Source organism: Pogoniulus pusillus, chromosome 20, assembly GCF_015220805.1.
Source record: "Pogoniulus pusillus isolate bPogPus1 chromosome 20, bPogPus1.pri, whole genome shotgun sequence".
Lineage (NCBI taxonomy): Eukaryota > Metazoa > Chordata > Aves > Piciformes > Lybiidae > Pogoniulus > Pogoniulus pusillus.
Genome location: NC_087283.1, coordinates 20776929 through 20799327, shown reverse-complemented (window position 1 = coordinate 20799327; position 22399 = coordinate 20776929). Strand labels below are relative to the sequence as shown.

At 54.9% G+C, this 22399-nt stretch overlaps 1 protein-coding gene across 1 annotated transcript in view; it reads right to left on the bottom strand.

Annotated features, from left to right (window-relative positions):
- GLG1 (golgi glycoprotein 1) overlaps positions 1–22399 on the bottom strand; it is a 139123-nt gene that overhangs the window by 73530 nt on the left and 43194 nt on the right. The window contains exons 2-3 of the mRNA XM_064160520.1: positions 15064–15096; positions 5649–5735 (exon numbers count right to left, since the gene is read on the bottom strand). Of these exons, the coding sequence (XP_064016590.1) occupies positions 5649–5735; positions 15064–15096 (120 nt within the window). The remainder of the gene's footprint in view (positions 1–5648; positions 5736–15063; positions 15097–22399) is intronic.

The window sequence follows — 22399 nt, the reverse complement described above, 5'->3', positions numbered from 1 at the left end:
GACGGCGACTCCACCACCTCCCTGGGCAGCCCATTCCAGTGTCCAATGACTCTCTCAGTGAAGAACTTTCTCCTCACCTCCAGCCTAAATCTCCCCTGGCACAGCCTGAGGCTGTGTCCTCTTGTTCTGGCGCTGGCCACCTGAGAGAAGAGAGCAACCTCCTCCTGGCCACAGCCACCCCTCAGGTAGTTGTAGACAGCAATAAGGTCTCCCCTGAGCCTCCTCTTCTCCAGGCTAACCAATCCCAGCTCCCTCAGCCTCTCCTCGTAGGGCTGTGCTCAAGGCCTCTCCCCAGCCTCATCGCCCTTCTCTGGACACACTCAAGCATCTCAATGTCCCTCCTAAACTGGGGGGCCCAGAACTGAACACAGCACTCAAGGTGTGGTCTAACCAGTGCAGAGTACAGGGGCAGAATGACCTCCCTGCTCCTGCTGGCCACACCATTCCTGATGCAGGCCAGGATGCCACTGGCTCTCTTGGCCACCTGGGCACACTGCTGGCTCATGTTCAGGTGGGTATCAATCAGCACCCCCAGATCCCTTTCTGTCTGGCTGCTCTCAGCCACTCTGACCCCAGCCTGTATCTCTGCATGGGGTTGTTGTGGCCAAAGTGCAGCACCCTGCACTTGGAGCTATTGAACCCCATCCCCTTGGACTCTGCCCATCTGTCCAGGTGGTCAAGGTCCTGCTGCAAAGCCCTTCTGCCCTCCAACCCAGCCACATCTGCCCCCAGCTTGGTGTCATCTGCACACTTGCTGATGCCTGACTCCATGCCCTCATCCAGATCATCTATGAAGATGTTAAAGAGGATGGGGCCCAGCACTGACCCCTGAGGGACACCACCAGTGACAGCTGCCAGCTGGATGTGGCACCATTCACCACCACTCAGGGGGGACCTCATTGCTGTCTAAAACTACCTGAAGGGACATAGTAGCCAGGTGGGGTTGGGCTCTGCTGCCAGGCAACCACCAATAAAAGAAGGGGGGACAGTCTCAAGTTGTGCCAGGGGAGGTCTAGGCTGGATGTTAGGAGGAAGTTGTTGGCAGAGAGAGTGATTGGCATTGGAATGGGCTGCCCAGGGAGGTGGTGGAGTCACCACCCCTGGAGGTGTTGAAGCAAAGCCTGGATGAGGCACTTAGTGCCATGGTCTGCTTGACTGGCTAGGGCTGGGTGCTAGGCTGGACTTGGAGGTCTCTTCCAACCTGCTTGATTCTGTGATTCTATGAATAAGAAACTTTCATCTGTAGCTTCCAAATCTGACAGCAAAGAAACCCTCCCAGGCTTGAGCCTGATTTGAAGTCAGACTGCTTTAAAAGGCACTCAGAAAGGCAAAGAAACAGCTCAAGTGTGTGCGTGGCAGGAGCTGAAGGAAGCCAACGCAGTGACCTTGAGGATTAGAAACTCTCTTGGCTCAATAATCATCTTTCACAATAATCACATTGAAAAGTAACCCTCTGCCATCAAGTGGATTTGGAAGGGGGATAAAAAACAAATGCTCCTTTGACAAAGCTTTATTTAGCAAGCTGAGCACAGGACAACAAACCTCAATCAGAGCTGGACAAGCCTCTCCCCCCACCTTGTCTCCCCTCTACCTACCTGACCTCATAAACCAGAACATTTTGGCTCAAAGCAAAGAATGATTTCAAAAAGGCAACCCAATATTTAGTGAATTGTTTAGAACTTGCTGGAAGCTGAAGATTAGTCCCAAAGGAGAATCCTCCCTTCAACTCCCTTTGATCAGGCACTTATGGGGACTGAGTGTAGAATCACAGAATCAAGCAGGTTGGAAGAGACCTCCAAGATCATCCAGTCCAACCTAGCACCCAGCCCTAGCCAATCAACCAGACCATGGCACTGAGTGCCTCATCCAGGCTTTTCTTGAAGACCTCCAGGGATTCACTGACTGATGTGAAATAACTCCAAGGCAGGGCTAAGGAAAGCTGAGAGCTGGGCAGGGGCTGAGGAGCAGTGGACAGGAACAGACAGGGACCCAATGCACAGAATCATAGCATCAGTCAGAGTTGGAAGGGAGCACAAGGAGCAGCCAGTTCCAACCCCCTGCCATGCCCAGGGACACCCTACCCTAGAGCAGGCTGCACACAGCCTCAGCCAGCCTGGCCTCAAACACCTCCAGCCATGGGGCCTCAAGCCCCTCCCTGGGCAACCCATTCCAGCCTCTCACCACTCTCCTGCTCAACAACTTCCTCCTCCCCTCCAGCCTCACTCTCCCCACCTCCAGCTTTGCTCCAGCCCCCCCACTCCTGCCACTCCCTCACAGCCTCCAAAGTCCCTCCCCAGCTTTTTTGCAGCCCCCTGCAGATGCTGCAAGGCCACCAGAAGGTCACCTGGGAGCCTCCTCTGCTCCAGCCTGCACAGCCCCAACTCTTTCAGGCTGTGCTCACAGCAGAGCTGCTGCAGCCTCTCAGCATCCTCCTGGCCCTGCTCTGGACACTCTCCAGCATCTCCACAGCCCTCTTGTGCCAGGGGCTCCAGAGCTGGATGCAGGACTCCAGGTGGGCTCTCAGCAGAGCAGAGCAGAGGGGCAGAATCCCCTCCCTGGCCCTGCTGCCCACACTGCTGCTGCTGCAGCCCAGCCTCTGCTTGGCTCTCTGGGCTGCAAGTGCACACTGCTGGCTCCTGCTGAGCTTCTCCTCCAGCAGCACCCCCAAGTCCCTCTGCTCAGGGCTGCTCTGCAGCTTGGCACTGCCCAGCCTGCATTGGTGCTTGCCATTGCCTCCACCCAGCTGCAGCACCTTGCCCTTGGTCTTGTTGCAGCTCCTGAGCTTGGCTTGTGCCCACCTCTGCAGCCTGCCCAGGTGCCTCTGGCTGCCATCCCTGCCCTGCAGCCTGCCTGCTGCAGCACACAGCTTGGTGTGGGCAGCAAACCTGTCGAGGCTGCACTCAGTGCCCCTGTCCATGGCACCTACAGAGATGCTGACCAAGCCTGGTGCCAGGGACTCACAAATCACAGCCTGAGCTGCTCAGAGGAGTAGACAGGAAAAGGCAAAATGTCACCTCTGGAAGGAAAAGATACTGGTGGCTCTGACAGCCTCTGTCCAAAGGAAGGGGAAAACATGGCTAAGGATGTTCCCTGAGGAATCCTACAACAGAGGCAGTGCAATGTCTTGCTCCAAGGAGTACTGAGGTTGCCCTCAGTAACAACACAAGTTCTGATGGAGCAAGTCCAGAGGAGGCATCAAGGATGACTGAAGGGCTGGAGCAGCTCTGCTGTGAGGACAGGCTGAGGGAGCTGAGGCTGTGCAGCCTGGCGAGGAGAAGACTCAAAGGGAGTCCTTAGAGATGGCTTCCAATACCTGAAGTGATCCCTGCAGGAAGGCTGCAGAGAGACTTTGCATTAGGGTGTTTAGAGACAGGACAAGGGGAGAAGGGTTTGAAGCTGAGGCAGAGCAGGGTTAGAGTGGAGCTGAGGAAGAAGTTCTTCAGTAGGAGGGTGGTGAGACTCTGGAATGGGTTACCCAGGGAGGTTGTGGCTGTCTCCTCCTTGGAGGTGTTCAGGGCCAGGCTGGATGAGGCTTTGAGTAACCAAATCTAGTTGAGAGGTGTCCCTGCCTATGGCAATGTGGTTGGAGCAGATGACCTCTTCCAATCTAAACCACTGCAGGCTTCTATGATTTTAACCCTGAGGAGCCCCAGGTGAAATCCTTGCCCAGCATCAGTATTCCCTGCTCAGGAGCAAGCTGCAAACCTCAGGCAGGCTGATGCTGAAAGCATGTGTGACAGGCAGCCAGAGCAGCTCAGCAGTGACAGCCCTTCCAGCAGCAGGTACATGGCTTGAGTTGATTCCATCACTGATGTGCTCCTGATCAAGCACTGAAGGGCTCATCCATCTCCATGGTGATGGATAGGACAGGCAGGTTCAGACACCAAGCAAGGGCAGTGCTAAGGGAACCCTTTCATCACTTCTCAACTGCCAGCCTGGAATCTTTATGCTGGAAACAAAAGGGACTGGAATTACAGGGATTTGCTGAGGAGAGTCCAGCAGGGGCTGCAAAGCTGCTGAGGGGCCTGGGGCAGCTCTGTGAGGAGCAAAGGCTGAGAGCCCTGAGGCTGAGAGCCTGCAGAAGAGCAGCCCCAGAGGGGATCTGAGCAATGCTCAGCAAGAGCTAAAGGGTTGGGTGAGAGCAGCACCCAGAACAGTGTCAGAGCTCACTGTGCTGAAGTGGCAGCTCAGCTGTCCAAGCTGTGTTTGCAAGAGGCACTGAATGGTTTGGGTGGGGAGAGACCTTTCAAGCTCACCCAGCCCAACCCTCCTGCACTCAACAAGGACAGCTGCAACTAGAGCAGGCTGCTCACAGCCCAAACCAACCTGACCTGGAATGGGTCCAGGGATGGGGCATCTTCCACCTCTCTGGGCAACCTGGGCCAGGCTCTCCCCACCCTCAGTGGCAAACATTTCTCCCTTCCCTCCACTCTGCATCTCCCTCTTTCAGTTCAAACCATCACCTCTTGGCCTGTCCCAACAGGGGCCCTGCTCAAAACTCTGTTTCCATTTTCCTTCTCAGCCTCAGTCCTGAAAGGCCACCAGAAAGCCTCCCTGGAGACTTCTCCAGGTTGAACTTCAACTCCCTCAGTCTGCCCTCAGGCCCTAAATCCCATTCCTGTCTGCTGCTGTGTCCAGGCTGAGACTTTGCTCTTCTGAGACCCCACCTGGAGTCCTGGGTGCAGTTCTGGAGCACCCCCAACATGAGAAGGACATGGAACTGTTGGAGCCAGTCCAGAGGAGGCCACCAAGTTGCTGAGAGGGCTGCAGCAGCTCTGCTCTGAGGACAGGCTGAGAGAGTTGGGGCTCTAACATTCTGTGACCCTGTAGTTCAGAGAACTCTACTGCACCCTGAAAAGAGAATGCCCCTAACAGTCTGCTTGGAGTAACTAAACATTGAGCCTCAAAGGAAGAGGACCCAGTTGACCCCACAGCCTCTCTGGGCATCCTGTTCCAGTCTCTCACCATCCTCAGCTCCACTCTAACCCTGCTCTGCCTCAGCTCCAAACCATTCTCCCTTGGCCTGTCCCTAGACACCCTTATGGAAAGCCTCTCTGCAGCCTTCCTGCAGGACCCCTTCAGCTATTGGAAGGCAGCTCCAAGGTCCCCCTGGAGCCTTCTCCCCAGGCTGAACACCCTCAGCTCCCTCAGCAGTGCTCACAGCAGAGCTGCTCCAGCCCTTGGATCATCTTTGTGGCCTCACTCCAGCAGCTTTGTGCCCTCCTTCTGCTGGAGACAGCAGAGCTGGAGGCTGGATTAGAGGTGAGGTCTAAGCAGAGCCAAGGGGCACAATCCCCTCTCTTGCCCTGCTGCCCACACTCCTCTGGCTGCAGCCAGCACACAGCTGCCTGCTGGGCTGCATGAGGGCATTGCTGGCTCCTGGGGAGCTCCACAGCACCCAACACCCCCCCACCCTACCCAGGCTTTTTCTTTAGGGCTGCTCTCAACCCACTCTGCAGCCAGCCTGGGTTTGTGCCTGGGATTGGCCCGACCCAGATGCATATCAAATTAATTACATCCAGCAATTTGCTCTGTAAGCCTGCAGCTTCCCCAAACATGATCTGCACACCACTTCAGTGTCACAAAGGAAGGCAAAGAGGCTTCAGTGCTGCAGTCAGAACCATGGCCTCACTCTCTTCCTCTCTTACCTCTGCAATAGTGGACTTGCAGACTTCTCTGGCCACGGATTCAAACTTAGGATCTGTTGTCAGGTTCAGTTTGTAGTTCCACAAGAGCTGGAGGGAGAGAGAAATTGTGGACAAGAGGTTAAAGGACTTCTGGTGGAGAATGACAAATATTTTGCTTCAGAAAAGACTGAAACATTTCCCCCTCCTCCTCCTCCTCCCCATCTGCATCAACATCTTCCTCCAGTGTAACAATCACTGCAAAGTCTCCTTGACAACAACTTTGTCCCTTCATTTCTGCAATCATTTTCTCCTCCTGAACTCATCCAGGCTGGCAAAAACCTCCTTCCTAAGGCCAGTGGGCTGACTCATGCAAAGGAAATACATCTAATGAAGGCAATTTTGTAACTGAAGGGATTAAACCAAGGCCAGCTGCAACCTGCTACCTGCTGCACATTGAGCAGGGGGCTTTAGCCCACCACACTCTGCCACGCTGTGTCTGGTCTGCCTTGTGCAAAGGATCCAACAGGTCCTCAGGGTGAGCAGATTCCATGCTGAAAACCTACTGAAAGCCTAACAAGAAAGGCAGGAGGCAATGCAGGAGGCACTTTGGTCACTTCCTTCTGTGGCCCTGCAGATTTCATACTTAAAACCTACTGAAAGCCCAACAAGAAAGGCAGGAGGCAATGCAGGAGGCACTTTGGTCACTTCCTTCTGTGGCCCTGCAGATTTCACACTTAAAACCTACTGAAAGCCCAACAAGAAAGGCAGGAGGCAATGCAGGAGGCACCTTGGTCACTTCCTTCTGTGGCCATGCAGATTTCACACTGAAAAGCTACTGAAAGCCCAACAAGAAAGGCAGGAGGCAATGCAGGTGGCACCTTGGCCACTTCCTTCTGTGGCCATGCAGATTTCATACTTAAAACCTACTGAAAGCCCAACAAGAAAGGCAGGAGGCAATGCAGGAGGCACTTTGGTCACTTCCTTCTGTGGCCCTGCAGATTTCATACTTAAAACCTACTGAAAGCCCAACAAGAAAGGCAGGAGGCAATGCAGGAGGCACCTTGGTCACTTCCTTCTGTGGCCCTGCAGATTTCACACTTAAAACCTACTGAAAGCCCAACAAGAAAGGCAGGAGGCAATGCAGGAGGCACCTTGGTCACTTCCTTCTGTGGCCCTGCAGATTCCATGCTGAAAAGCTACTGAAAGCCCAATAAGAAAGGCAGGAGGCAATGCAGGAGGCACCTTGGTCACTTCTTTCTCTGGCCCTGCAGATTTCACACTGAAAAGCTACTAAAAGCCCAATAAGAAAGGCAGGAGGCAATGCAGGAGGCAATGCAGGAGGCACCTTGGCCACTTCCTTCTGTGGCCCTGCAGATTCCATGCTGAAAGCCTACTGAAAGCCTAACAAGACAGGCAGGAGGCAATGCAGGAGGCACCTTGGCCACTTCTTTCTCTGGTCCTTCAGATTTCACACTGAAAAGCTACTAAAAGCCTAACAAGAAAGGCAGGAGGCAATGCAGGAGGCACCTTGGCCACTTCCTTCTGTGGCCCTGCAGATTTCACACTGAAAACCTACTAAAAGCCTAACAAGAAAGGCAGGAGGCAATGCAGGAGGCACCTTGGTCACTTCCTTCTGTGACCCTGCAGATTTCACACTGAAAACCTACTGAAAGCCCAACAAGAAAGGCAGGAGGCAATGCAGGAGGCACCTTGGTCACTTCCTTCTGTGGCCATGCAGATTTCACACTGAAAACCCACTAAAAGCCCAACAAGAAAGGCAGGAGGCAATGCAGGAGGCACCTTGGCCACTTCTGTGAGGGGCAGCAACTAGACAGCATGGAAGGCTGATCATCAGCCAGCAATGTGCTCTGGAGGCCAAGAAGGCCAAGGGCACCCTGGGGTGGATGAGAAAGGCTGTGGGGAGTAGGTCTAAAGAGGTTCTCCTCCTTCTCTACTCTGTCCTGCTGAGCTCACATCTGGAGTATTGTATCCAGTTCTGGGCTCCTCAGTTTAAGCAGTTCCTCCTCAGGGAACTGCTTGAGAGAGTCCAGCAGAGAGCCACAAAGATACTGAGGGCAGTGAAACATCTTCCTGAGGAGGAGAGCCTGAGGGAGCTGAGGCTTTTCAGCTTGGAGAGGAGGAGCCTGAGAGGTGACCTCATTGATGTTGATGAAGCTGTGCAGGCTGAGTGCCCAGAGGCTGGGGCCAGGCTCTGCTGGCTGATGCCCAACCACAGCACAAGGATCCATGCATGGGAGCTGAGGCATAGGAAGCTCCACGGGAACAGGAGGAGGAATTTGTTTCCCCTGTGAGGGTGACAGAACTCTGGGACAGGCTGCCCAGGGGGGCTGTGGAGCATCCCTCTCTGGAGGGATGTGTTCCTCCTCTCCTGCATGTGTCCCTGTGTGACCCTGCTCTGGCAGGGGGATTGGACTGGATGAGCTTTGGAGGTCCCTTCCAACCCCTGACACTCTGTGATGCTTCCAAGTGACTTCTTCCAAAGCCAAGTGGAGGGCAGTTGGGATTTTTCCTTGCTGAGTTGACCCCTCTGGGTTTGATTTTAATCAAGGGGGGTTGGATTGGATGAGCTTTTGAGGTCACTTCCAACTCCTAACTTTTAGTGATTCTCTGATTTTGGATGCAGAGAGATTTCAAACCTCTGGAATGTTGTCTCTCCAGCTAAACACAATGATGAATTAGGGATTAGATGCCTCAGGAAGGATGACTGTTCTTCTAGGAGCCAGGGATTAGCTCATGTAGGAGCCTCAATGCTTTGGGTCATTCTGCAAGGAATCAATCTTGGCTAAGCCCCACCCTGCAAATATACCCAGAGCTCAGATGTCCTCCTGAGGCACCCCAGAGAAAAGAATGCAGGTTGAGAGAGTCAGAACTCAGCACATTCACCTCCCCCAAGAAAAGCTCTGTTAGCTCATCTGCTCTCCTCCAAGAACCTGTGCAGGCCAGGGACAAGTGGAGTGCCTCAGGGATCAGTCCTGGCACCAGGCTTGGTTAGCATCTTTGAGTGCCATGCACAGAGGCACTGAGTGCAGCCTCAGCAGGTTTGCTGCCCACACCAAGCTGTGTGCTGCAGCAGGCAGGCTGCAGGGCAGGGATGGCAGCCAGAGGCACCTGGGCAGGCTGCAGAGGTGGGCACAAGCCAAGCTCAGGAGCTTCAGCAAGGCCAAGGGCAAGGTGCTGCAGCTGGGTGGAGGTAATGGCAAGCATCAATGCAGGCTGGGCAGTGCCAGGCTGGAGAGCAGCCCTGAGCAGAGGCACTTGGGGGTGCTGCTGGAGGAGAAGCTCAGCAGGAGCCAGCAGTGTGCACTTGCAGCCCAGAGAGCCAAGCAGAGCCTGGGCTGCAGCAGCAGCAGTGTGGGCAGCAGGGCCAGGGAGGGGATTCTGCCCCTCTGCTGTGCTCTGCACAGAGCCCACCTGGAGTCCTGCATCCAGTGCTGGAGCCCCTGGCACAAGAGGGCTGTGGAGATGCTGCAGAGTGTCCAGAGCAGGGCCAGGAGGATGCTGAGAGGCTGCAGCAGCTCTGCTGTGAGCACAGCCTGAAAGAGTTGGGGCTGTGCAGGCTGCAGCAGAGGAGGCTCCCAGGGCACCTTCTGGTGGCCTTGCAGCATCTGCAGGGGGCTGCAAAAAAGCTGGGGAGGGACTTTGGAGGCTGTGAGGGAGTGGCAGGAGTGGGGGGGCTGGAGCAAAGCTGGAGGTGGGGAGAGTGAGGCTGGAGGGGAGGAGGAAGTTGCTGAGCAGGAGAGTGGTGAGAGGCTGGAATGGGTTGCCCAGGGAGGGGGTTGAGGCCCCATGGCTGGAGGTGTTTGAGGCCAGGCTGGCTGAGGCTGTGTGCAGCCTGCTCTAGGGTAGGGTGTCCCTGGGCATGGCAGGGGTTGGCACTGCCTGCTCCTTGTGCTCCCTTCCATTCTATGAACTTCAGTGTTATTTCAACATTTGCCATCCATAAAGCAGATTAAAGAGCTTTAGAGATGAATCTAAAGCCAGAGAGTTGCCCTTGTGCCAAAACCCAACTACTATCAGCCAGATAAAAAGGTTTGGCCAAACCTTGTAGAGGAGTTTCAATCCTACATAAAGCACTAGACCAGGAGAACACAAAACCATGCTGGTAGACAAGGGAAGCTGCTTTACATCACCTCCAAGGTGGCAGCACACCCAGAGAGAACTTAACATCAGTCAACTGCTTTGTCTTCCACACCTTGTGGCATGCTTTTGGGGCTGTGAAGAGTTAAATGACAGGAGGTGGTGGAAAACCAGAGGATCCCAGAGGGATTCACTTGTAAATATAGAATGATTGATTTGATTTGGGAAGGACCTTAAAGATCATCCAGTTCCAACTCCTCTGCCATGGGCAGGGACACCTCTCACCAGCACAGGTTGTTCAAGGCCTCATCCAGCCTGGCCTTCAACATCTGCAGAGAGGGGACAGCCACAACCCCCCTGGGCAGCCCATTCCAATGCCAATCACTCTCTCTGCCAACAACTTCCTTCTAACAGCCAGCCCAGACCTCTCTGCCAACAATTGCTTCCTCATCTCCACTCTCAGTCTCCCTTCTCCCATCTCAAAGCCATTGTCCCTCATGCTGCTCATCTCAGTCATTGCCTAAAGTCCATCCCAGAACCTCCTGTAGTAGCCCACTTCAGATACTGAAATGCTGCTCCAAGGGCTCCCTGGCTGAACAGCCCCAACTCTCCCAGCCTGTCCCCATAGCAGAGGTGCTCCAAATCATCTTCAGGGTGTCCTCTGGACCTGCTCCAGAAGCTCCACAGAACCACAGAATCAACCAGCTTGGAAGAGAGCTCCAAGCTCAGCCAGGCCAACCTAGCACCCAGCCCTAGGAACCAACCACACCATGGTACTCAGTGCCCAGCCAGCCTTGGCTCCAACCCCTCCAGCCACAGCAACTCCACCACCTCCCTGGGCAGCCCATGCCAGTGCCAATCACTCTCTCTGCCAGCAGCTTCCTCCTCACAGCCAGCCCACACCTGCCCTGCCACAGCTTCAGCCTGGGGCCCCTTCTGCTGCTGCTGCCTGCCTGGCACCAGAGCCCAACCCCACCTGGCTACAGCCTCCCTGCAGGCAGCTGCAGGCAGCAATGAGCTCTGCCCTGAGCCTCCTCTGCTGCAGGCTGCACCCCCCCAGCTCCCTCAGCCTCTCCTCTCAGGGCTGTGCTCCAGGCCCCTCACAGCTTTGTCGCCCTCCTGTGGACACCTTCCAGTACTGCAACTTCTCTCTGCAATTTAGCCCAGAACTGGACACAGCACTCCAGGGCTGGCCTGAGCAGGGCTGGGCACAGGGGCACAAGAACCTCCCTTCTCCTGCTGCCCACACTGCTCCTCAGCCAGCCCAGGATGCCACTGGCTCTGCTGCCCACCTGGGCACACTGCTGCCTCCTCTGCAGCTGCTCTCTCACAGCAACCCCCAGGGCCCTCTCTGCCTGCCTGCTCTCAGCCCCTCTGGCCCCAGCCTGCACTGCTGCTTGGGGCTGCTGTGGCCAAAGTGCACAACCTGCCCTTGGCCTTCTTCACTCTCATCCCCTTGGCCTCTGCCCACCCATGCAGCCTGTCCAGGTCCCTCTGCAGGGCTCTCTACCCTCCAACAGCTCCACAGCTGCTCCTGGCTTGCTGCCATCTGCAGCCTCCCTGCTGCTGGACTCAATGCCCTGCTCCAGAGCATCACTGAAGACATTGCCCAGGACTGTGCCCAGCACTGATCCCTGGTGCACACCACCAGTGCCAGCTGCCAGCTGGATGTGGCACCATTCACCACCACTCTCTGATCCCAGCCCTCCATCCAGCTCTTGACCCATACCAGAGTGACTCTGTCCATGCCAGGAGCTGCCAGCTGTGCCAGAAGCTGCTTGTGGCAGGCAACTGCTTGTGCTGGGGGCTGGCTCCTGAACTGGAGGCAGTGCTGCACAGGTGCCTCTTGCCATGATTTGTTGGAACAGAGAGCAAAGGAGAGAAGTCAGGAGAAACCTAAGACCAACCTTAGGGCTGATGATTTATTCTTTGGTAGAGCCTTGGGATTTGAAGAGTCATCTTGACAGCCTGAAACTGGCTAAAGCTTTGTTCACACAGTGCTGGGAGGAAATCTGTTCTAAAACCCAGCCAAGTGGTTCAAAACTGCCTCAAAAATATCCCACCCACAGCATTTTCTGAGCCAGTGGAAGGCTTTAGCAGCTGTGAAAGCAACAGAGAGAGGGTTTCAACAGCTGAAATGAGGAGTTTAAATTCAGCACTGCTCACATCTTTCCCCTCCCCCCAAAAATGAGCACATTGTGGTGCTCACAGGAACCACCCCCTGAGTGGACAGCAGGGGTGAGGGTTCCTCTCCTCCTCTGAGCATGGAAAACTGCACCTCTGCATCTTTCACTCTGAAGTTTCCACAGTGGCTTAAAGACTCAGAATGGTAGGGGGTGGAAGGGACCTCCACAGATCACTCAGCCCAAAGCAGGGTCAGGCAGGGCAGGTCTCACAGGAAGGCATCTAGGCAGGTCTGGAAAGTCTTTAGAGAAGGAGACTCCACAACCTCTGTTGGCAGGCTGCTCCAGGGCTCCAGCACCCTCACATCACCTTTGTGTTGAGATGGAAAGCTTCTGGGTTCCTGCCCCTTGTTCTCTGTCCTGTCACAGGGCAGCTCTCCAAACACTGCTTCCAAGGGCTTGGAAACCTTTCCCTTGCTCTCTTCCTTCCCATCCAGTTGTGTCTCTGCTCTCCAAACACTGCTTCCAAGGGCTTGGAAACCTTTCCCTTGCTCTCTTCCTTCCCATCCAGTTGTGTCTCTGCTCTCCAAACACTGGTTCCAAGGCCTTGGAAACCTTTCCCTTGCTCTCTTCCCATCCAGTTGTGCCTGTGCTCTCCAAACACTGGTTCCAAGGGCTTGGAAACCTTTCCCTTGCTCATTTCCTTCCCATCCAGTTGTGTCTCTGCTCTCCAAACACTGGTTCCAAGGACGTGGAAACCTTTTCCTTGCTCTCTTTTTTCCCATCCAGTTGTGCCTGTGCTCTCCAAACACTGGTTCCAAGGGCTTGGAAACCTTTCCCTTGCTCATTTCCTTCCCATCCAGTTGTGCCTGTGCTCTCCAAACACTGCTTCCAAGGGCTTGGAAACCTTTTCCTTGCTCTCTTCCCATCCAGTTGTGCCTGTGCTCTCCAAACACTGCTTCCAAGGGCTTGAAACCTTTTCCTTGCTCTCTTCCTTCCCATCCAGTTGTGTCTCTGCTCTCCAAACACTGCTTCCAAGGGCTTGAAACCTTTTCCTTGCTCTCTTCCTTCCCATCCAGTTGTGTCTCTGCTCTCCAAACACTGGTTCCAAGGGCTTGGAAACCTTTTCCTTGCTCTCTTCCTTCCCATCCAGTTGTGTCTCTGCTCTCCAAACACTGGTTCCAAGGGCTTGGAAACCTTTTCCTTGCTCATTTCCTTCCCATCCAGTTGTGTCTCTGCTCTCCAAACACTGCTTCCAAGGGCTTGGAAACCTTTTCCTTGCTCATTTCCTTCCCATCCAGTTGTGCCTGTGCTCTCCAAACACTGCTTCCAAGGGCTTGGAAACCTTTTCCTTGCTCTCTTTTTTCCCATCCACTTGTGCCTGTGCTCTCCAGACACTGGGTCAGGTGCTGGTGGAGTGCTTGCTTGGCTCTGGCCTCCCCTCCAGCCCTGCTCCAACAGGTCCATGTCTCTAAATGCTGCTCCAAACTTCAGCAACAGATCCCAGAGTCATAGAACCAGTCAGGGTTGGAAAGGGACCACAACACTCATCCAGTTCCAACCCCCCTGCCATGGGCAGGGACACCTCCCACCAGCTCAGCTTGCTCAAGGCCTCATCCAGCTTGGCCTTGAACACCTCCAGGGAGACTTACAGGATGGCTTTGATTGGAAGAGATCTTAGAGGTCATCTACTCCAACCTCCTCCCCATGGGCAGAGATGGCCTCCCTGGGGTAACCTCTTGCAGTGCCTCACTCCTCACACAGGACACTAAGTCCCTTTGTGCCCTTCCTTCCTCCTGCTGACCACAGAATTGTCAGGGCTGGAAGAGACCTCAAGGCTCAGCCAGTTCCAAGCCCCTGCCATGGGCAGGGACACCTCACACTAGATCAGGCTGCTCAGAGCCACATCCAGCCTGCCCTTAAACTCCTCCAGGGGTGAGGCTTCAACACCTCCAGGGATGAGGCTTCCACCACCTCACTCAGCAACCCCTCCCAGGCTCTCACCACCCTCATCCTGAAGGACTTCTTCCTAACATCCACTCTGAATCTTCCCATTTCCAGCTTGCTTCCATTCCCCTCAGTCCTATCACTGCCTGACACCCTCAGAAGTCCCTCCCCAGCTTTCCTGCAGCCCCCTTCAGACACTGACAGGCCACAGAGCAGTCACTTAGGACAGGCTGTTAATGGGAGCAGCTACCCTCCCATGGCAGAGGGCTTGGTGGAGGCTCTTTGGGCTGGGGGCTGCTTGCTTCCAGAACTGTTCCCAGGCCACTTCTCTTACATCAAGCACCTGAACTCTGCTGTGTTTGTGTCTCTGATGTGTTTGAACTTGGGCTGCCTTTACATGTCTGTGGCTCTCAGAGCAGCATCTCTGCCATCTGAAATGGGCAGGGACACCTCACACTAGATCAAGCTGCTCAGAGCCACATCCAGCCTGGCCTTAAACTCCTCCCTGGGAGACCTGTGCCAGGCTCTCACCACTCTCACAGTGGAGAACTTCTTCCTAACATCTAATCTAAATCTGCCCTCCTCTAGCTTGGATCCCTTCCCCCCCAGTCCTATCACTCCCCAACACCCTAAAAAGTCCCTCCCCAGCTTTCCTGTAGCCCACATCAGACACTGGAGGGCCACAATAAGGTCTCTTCAGAGCCTTCTCTTCTCCAGACTGCACAGCCCCAACTCTTTCAGGCTGTGCTCACAGCAGAGCTGCTGCAGCCTCTCAGCATCCTCCTGCCCCTGCTCTGGACACTCTGCAGCATCTCCACAGCCCTCTTGGCCCAGGGGCTCCAGCACTGGATGCAGGACTCCAGGTGGGCTCTCAGCAGAGCAGAGCAGAGGGGCAGAATCCCCTCCCTGGCCCTGCTGCCCACACTGCTGCTGCTGCAGCCCAGGCTCTGCTTGGCTCTCTGGGCTGCCACTGCACACTGCTGGCTCCTGCTGAGCTTCTCATCCATCAGCACCCCCAAGTCCCTCTCCCCAGGGCTGCTCTCAAGCCAAGCACTGCCCAGCCTATGTAAGTGCCTGGGATTGCCCAGAACCAGCTGCAGGACCCCTGTGGATCCCTAAACACATCCTGCTTCTTGCAAAGGTTGTCCTTTTGCTATCTATCAAACCCATGCAGAGCACCTGAGGTTGCTAAAGGGCTGAGAGGTGTAGAAATGCCCCAGATGGAGAGAGAACAGAAGAGAACAGAACAAAACAAGAGCCATACTTACATGGTTGCAGTCTGAAGAGATTTCATTGTCTGGCTGAAAAGAGAGAAAGAAAACCAAGTGTCAGTTCAGTGCTGCTGTGAGGCATTTAGCACACAGAAGAGGACAAACTTGGGAGAAAGTTAACACATTGTCACCTCCTTCTCATTGTAACAAAGAGTTTGAGAGGAGGAAGAGGAAGTTTTAGAAGCACCCACAAAAAAAAGAGGGGAACTGGAGCTACTTTAGGCATGCCTGTGCCTTGGCAGCTCTGGTTATGGAGATGCTGCAAAATACATCAGAGAATCACAGAATTAAGCAGGTTGGGAGAGACCTCCAAGCTCAGCCAGTCCAACCTAGCACCCAGCCCTGCCCAACCAACCAGATCATGGCACTCAGTGCCAACCTAGCACCCAGCCCTGCCCAATCAACCAGACCATGGCACTCAGTGCCAACCTAGCACCCAGCCCTGCCCAATCAACCACACCATGGCACTCAGTGCCAACCAAGCACCCAGCCTTAGCCAAGCACCCAGAGCATGGCACTGAGTGCCAACCTAGCACCCAGCCCTATCCAATCAACCAGAGCATGGCACTCAGTGCCAACCTAGCACCCAGCCCTGCCCAAACAACCACACCATGGCACTCAGTGCCCAGCCAGCCTTGGCTCCAACCCCTCCAGCCACAGTAACTCCACCACCTCCCTGGGCAGCCCATGCCAGTGCCAATCACTCTCTCTGCCAGGAGCTTCCTCCTCACAGCCAGCCCACACCTGCCCTGCCACACCTTCAGCCTGGGCCCCCTTCTGCTGCTGCTGCCTGCCTGGCACCAGAGCCCAACCCCACCTGGCTACAGCCTCCCTGCAGGCAGATGCAGGCAGCAATCAGCTCTGCCCTGAGCCTCCTCTGCTGCAGGCTGCACCCCCCCAGCTCCCTCAGCCTCTCCTCACAGGGCTGTGCTCCAGGCCCCTCCCCAGCCTTGCTGCCCTTCTCTCAGCACCTTCCAGCACCTCAGCAGCTCTCTGCAATTCAGGAGCCCACAGCTGGACACAGCACTCCGGGGGGGGCTGAGTAGTGCTGGGCACAGGGGCACAAGAACCTCCCTTCTCCTGCTGCCCACACTGCTCCTCAGCCAGCCCAGGATGCCACTGGCTCTGCTGCCCACCTGGGCACACTGCTGCCTCCTCTGCAGCTGCTCTCTCACAGCACCCCCAGGGCCCTCTCTGCCTGCCTGCTCTCAGCCCCTCTGGCCCCAGCCTGCACTGCTGCTTGGGGCTGCTGTGGCCAAAAGTGCACAACCTGCCCTTGGCCTTCTTCACTCTCATCCCCTTGGCCTCTGCCCACCCATGCAGCCTGCCCAGGTCCCTCTGCAAGGTTGTCCCTGCTGACTGCAGGGGAGTTGGACTGGGTGACCTTTGGAGGTACTTTCCAACCCAAACTAGTCTTAGCTTCTCTGACCTAGCCAGGAATCCCTCAGATGTGGAGCAAAATGCTCACCTGCTTGCTAAAAGCTGTGCTCCCTCTTCCCATTGCCAAGTGGAGAGGAGATCCAAGGAGAGGTGGATCCAGTTTAAGTGAAACCAAAGGAGAAGATGAGACCTTTTTATCTTGTGTCTCATAAATGGAAGGGGAAGAAAAGTCCCCCAAGTGCAAGCCACTCCACTTCTGCCTTCCTAAGGAGACAGCCTGTGGCTTTCCACCCTCCACATCCACCCAAGAAACAAAAGCAGCCTCAAGACAATGAGCTTCTGTGTTAGAGGGCTTCAAATTCCTGCTCAGAGGAGTTGAAGAGCAAGAAAAGCTGCATTGGTTCATTCCCAGGTGGTGAGCCTGAGCAACAGGGATGCTCCAAGACCCCTTAGGGCAGGCAGGAGGTGGTGAGCAGCCCAGTCCAGCACCACGGTGCTTGTTGAGGCAATTTTAGGAGAGGAAGCTGACAGCAAGGAGGATTTTCCACTGCTTAGAGAAGGAGAAAGATTTCCTTTTGCATCTCCTAAGTGAAGGATTAAAAGCAGACTCTCCAGAAAGGACATCTGCCTCTGGGCTTGCAGCAGCTCTTGCTGCTTAGCACTTTGGTGGGAACACATTGCCTGCCTTTGCAGTTCTCCAAAATGCCCTCTAAATAAACTCCTTTGCACACCAACATTCACATTCCAGAGCACTTCCTACCTCCCGGGAAACTCAGGGTGTAGAACAAAGAGCAGCTACAGGAAGAGCTGAACAGAAGAAGCATTTCCTCCCATTCACCTCCACGCCGCCGACACAGCTCACACTGCTTCGCCACTGCCAACTCTGCAGAGAGCTCCCAAGCTTTGTGTGGAGTCCTCTCACCACCAAACACAATCCCAGCATGGTGAGGCTTGGAAGAGACCTCTGGAGAGCATCCAGTCCAACCCCTCTGCCAAAGCAGGGGCACCCACAGCAGCCTGCCCAGGATCGCGATGCCCAGCTGGGGTTGGAAGCTCTCCAGAGGAGGAGACTCCACAACCTCTCTGGGCAGCCTGCTCCAGGCCTCCAGCATCCTCACAGCAAAGTTTCTCCTCAATGATCCTCCTGGCTTCCAGTTTGTGTCCATTGCCCCTTGTCCTGTCCCTGGCCACCACTGACAATGAGTCTGGCTCCGTCCTCTTGCCCCTCACCCTTTAGCTCCTGCTGAGCATTGCTCAGATCTCCTCTAGGGCTGCTCTTCTGCAGGCTCTCAGCTTCTGCTCCTCACAGAGGTGCTCCAGGCCCCTCACAGGAAAGAAGTGGAGATGGAAAACATTCAACCTCTCCAGCCACCAACACCCTGGTGTTCAGAAGTGCCTTTTCTCATGCCCGGGATCACGACTCCCTGAGCCAAGCCACCGCAGCCATCCCCTCCTAAACCTTTCTGCTTCAGCAGGAGCATTAAACTAGGTCAGAAGTGTGCAGCAGATGAGTAACCCAGGCTGAAGGAGGCAGGTTGGTGGGCCCCTCAGAAAGGGACCATCCTCATGCTGGCTCCCAGCAACGCCTCTCTAGCTGCAGCTCTGTCACGAAGCAGTGCCAGGCAGCAGCAGCAGCAGCAGCAGCAGCAGCAGCAGCAGCAGCAGCAGCAGCAGCAGCAGCAGCAGCAGCAGCAGCAGCTAGCGAAGAGCACACTGCCTGAGGGGCAGTCACTGTCACTCCAGCCTGAGTCACAGCCCCTCAGACACCAGAAGTCACTCCCACTAGTGGGTTGTGAAAAGAGAGGCAAGGATCCTAACCAACTCCTGTGGACAAAAGCCAAGGACTTGGCAGAAGCCTCTGCAGGGAGGGTTTTAATCACCAGGAGTTATTTGGCCCTTCCTCTCCTTTGCAAACGTGGTGCAGCCAGGAGGCTGAAGGCAGCCACACAACTGCCTTTATCCCCAGACTTCAATCCCTCTGAGCACAGCTGGAGATGGCAGCAGAGGTTCCCAACACTCTTCCAAGGCAAGAACAGAAGTGCACTGCCTGAAGTGTAGGCACCAGGCTGATCTCAAGTACTAACTCTGGCTAAAGTGGGCTCCTTTTGGTGGTGCCCAGTGATAGGACAAGGGAACAAAGGGCATGAGCTGGAACCCACCTCAACACAAGGAGAAACTTGTTTGGTGTGAGGGTGCTGCAGCGCTGGAGCAGGCTGCTCAGAGAGGTTGTGGAGTTCTCCTTCTCTGAAGACTTTCCAAACTCACCTGGATGCATTCCTGTGTGACCCTGCTCTGGCAGGGGGTTGGACTTGATGATCTCTAGAGGTCCCTTCCAACCCCTACCATTCTCTGAGCACACACAGCAGGGACAGCAAACTCCCTCCAAGGTCACCAGACCCAGCCTAGGCAGAAGGTAGCAATCTGAGGAGGAAGAATAAACTTCACAGTACAGGCTGGTGGGGTGATGAGCTGAGCTAGCAGAAAGGGCTTGGTGAGCATCAGAGCTGGGGTGGCAGGGAGGGAAGTGGCTCAGGTAAGGGACTGCTGGCTCCTGCAGTGGTGAGCAGAGGGTGAGGATGGTCTGGCTTTGCTCACAGCACTCCTGGAAGCTGCATTGTTCAGTCTTGAATTGTTGAGGGCACAGAGTGTCTGCTGACACCAAGCTGGAAGGCTTGGCTGAGACAGCTGCAGGCTGGGAGGCCATCCAGAGAGACCTGGGCAGGCTGAGAGCTGGGCACAGAGAAGTCAAATGAGGTTCAACAAGGACAAGAGCAGAGTCCTGCATCTGGGGAGGAATAATGAACTGCACCAGGACAGGCTGGGAGGTGACTGCTGGAGAGCAGCCCCAAGGAGAGGGACCTGGGGGTGCTGGGGGAGAACATCCATGGCACAGCAATGTGCCCTGGTGGCCAAGAAGGCCAATGGGATCCTGGGCTGTATTAGGCAGAGTGTGTCCAGCAGAGCAAGGGAGGTTCTCCTCTCCCTCTACTCTGCCCTGATGAGACCTCATCTGGAATACTGTGTTCAGTTTGGGGCTCCCCAGTTGCAGAGGGACAGGAACTGCTGCAGAGAGTCCAGCAGAGAGCTATGAGGATGATGAGGGACTGGAGGGCATGGCTGATGAGGAGAGGCTGAGGGACCTGGGGCTGCTTAGTCTGGAGAAGAGAAGACTGAGAAGGGATTGGATAAATGTCTATAAGTATCTGGGGGTCAGGAGGGGGGGACAGGCTCTGCTCACTGCTGTCTGGGATAGCACAAGGAGCAGTGGGTGTAAGCTGCAGCAAAAGAGGTTCTGCCTGTGGGCCCTTACTCTAAGGGTCCCAGAGCCCTGGCACAGGCTGCCCAGAGAGGTTGTGGTGTCTCTTTATATGGAGCCTTTCCAGGCCTGTCTGGATGTGTTCCTCTGTGACCTGTGTTAGTATTGCCCTGCTCTGGCAGGGGGGGTTGGACTGGATGATCTCCTTGGATCCCTTCCAAACCCTAACATGCTGTGAGCCTGTGATCAAAGAGAGATGTGGAGGAGCCACTCTGCGACAAACCTGACCCCTTCCTGCAGCAACCACTAGAGCAGAAGACTCTCTGGAAGAGCAGAAGACTCTCTGGAAGAGCAGAAGACTCTCTGGAAGAGCAGATAACAGCAGGCTAGGCAAGAACCACCCCAGCTCTTGTAGAAGCCACACATCACTCAGGCACTCGTGCTTCAAACCTACTGAAACATCCTGCAGCTCTGCACCAACAAGCATATGGCTATGGGCAAAGAGTTTTCACACATCCTGCAGTGCTGGAAGAGTCAGGAGGGATAAAAAAGCCACCCTTAAAAGCAGTGAGAATTGAAGTTCCAAACAGAGGAGAAGGTTTTGTCATTTAATGACATGTTCAGTTAGCAAGCAGAGTTAAACTTGCTCAGCTGAGCTTGAAATGCTCTCTGGTGCCAGTGAGCTGTTGGGATTAAAATCAAACCCAGAGGGGTCAACTCAGCAAGGAAAAATCCCAACTGCCCTCCACTTGGCTTTGGAAGAAGTCACTTGGAAGCATCACAGTGTCACAGAGTGTCAGGGGTTGGAAGGGACCTCCAAAGCTCATCCAGCCCAACCCCCCTGCCAGAGCAGGGTCACACAGGGACACATGCAGGAGAGGAGGAACACATCCCTCCAGAGAGGGATGCTCCACAACCCCCCTGGGCAGCCTGTCCCAGAGTTCTGTCACCCTCACAGGGGAAAAATTCCTCCTCCTGTTCCCATGGAGCTTCCTATGCCTCAGCTCACATGCATGGGTCCTTGTGCTGTGGTTGGGCATCACCCAGCAGAGCCTGGCCCCAGCATCCTGGCACTCAGCCTGCACAGCTTCATCAACATCAATGAGGTCACCTCTCAGGCTCCTCCTCTCCAAGCTGAAGAGCCTCAGCTCCCTCAGGCTCTCCTCCTCAGGAAGATGTTTCACTGCCTTCAGCAGCTTTGTGGCTCTCTGCTGGACTCTCTCAAGCACTTCCCTGAGGAGGAACTGCTTAAACTGAGGAGCCCAGAACTGGACACAATACTCCAGATGTGACCTCAGCAGGACAGAGTAGAGAAGGAGGAGAACCTCTTTAGACCTACTCCCCACAGCCCTTCTCATCCACCCCAGGGTGCCCTTGGCCTTCTTGGCCTCCAGAGCACATTGCTGGCTCATGAGCAACCTTCCATCCATCAGGACCCCCAGGTCCTTTTCCCCTTCACTGCTCTCCAGCAGGTCAGTCCTCAGATCCATGGGGTTGTTCTTTCCCCCCAGGTGCAAGACTCTCCTCTTGCCCTCCTTAAACCTGATTCAATTAGTCCCTGCCCAAGTCTCCAGCCTAAGCCTTGCATGCACTGCAGTCAGCCACCTGCTTATCAGAGAACCAAAGAATTGATTTAGTTGCACCTTTAAGATCCAAGTCCAACCTTGGGCACTGCCAGGGCACCACTAAACCATGACCCTCAGCACCACATCTACACAGCTTTGAAATCCCCCCAGCCATGGAGACTCCACCACTGCCCTGGGAAGCCTGGGCCAGGCCTTGACAACTCCTTTGGGGAAGGAATTGCTCCTCATGCCCAGTCTAAGCCTCCCCTAGCTCAACTTGAGTCTGTTTTCTCTTGTCCTACCTCTTGTTCATTGGCAGAACAGACCAAGACACACACACACAACCCCTCCAGCCTCCTGTCAGAGAGCTGCAGGGGCAGTGAGGTCTCCTCTCAGCCTCTTTTCTCTCTGGGCTAAATAACCTCAAGGAAAAAGCAGTCCAGGGTGAAGCAAGCCTCATCCACTCATACTTTGAGGCTCCAATGCTCAATATCCACTTCAAACAGCAAGACAGCTCAGCAGCTCTTACCCTCTGCTATGTAACCTGGAGAAGAAGTCAATAGCATTTCAATACCTGTCATGTTTTGCTGGTTGCACACTTGTTTGGCACCAAGCAAAGCCTTCTGCTGGGGAGGAAAAGCACAAAGCCCTCAGAGATCCCTCCCTGAGCAGGGTAGAATAGGAGCAGAAGAGAGGCTGGAAACTGGAGCAAGGTAGATCTAGATTGGATGTTAGGAAGAAGCTCTTTACCATGAGGGTGTTGGAAGAGGTTGCTCAGGGAGGTAAGTTGAGGCTCCATCCCTGGAGATACTCAAGGTGAGGCTCAACAAAGCTCTGAGCAGCCTGATCTAGTTGAGGATGCCCCTGCTGAGTGCAGAGGGGGTTGGATTAGATGACCTTTGGAGGTCTCCTCCAATCCAGACCATCCTAGGATCATGTTATTCCAATTTTCCAGCCTGAAAGCCAAGCAGAGCTCCCAAAGCTAAGCTCCTTCCCCAGGAGCCTTTGCCTGCTGCTCCTCCACAGGTGTCACATCAATGGGGGGTGCCTAACCTTATCAAGGAGTCCAACCCTCAAGCCAGCACTGCAAGGTCACCACTAAACCATAGAATCAGAGAATCAGCCAGGCTGG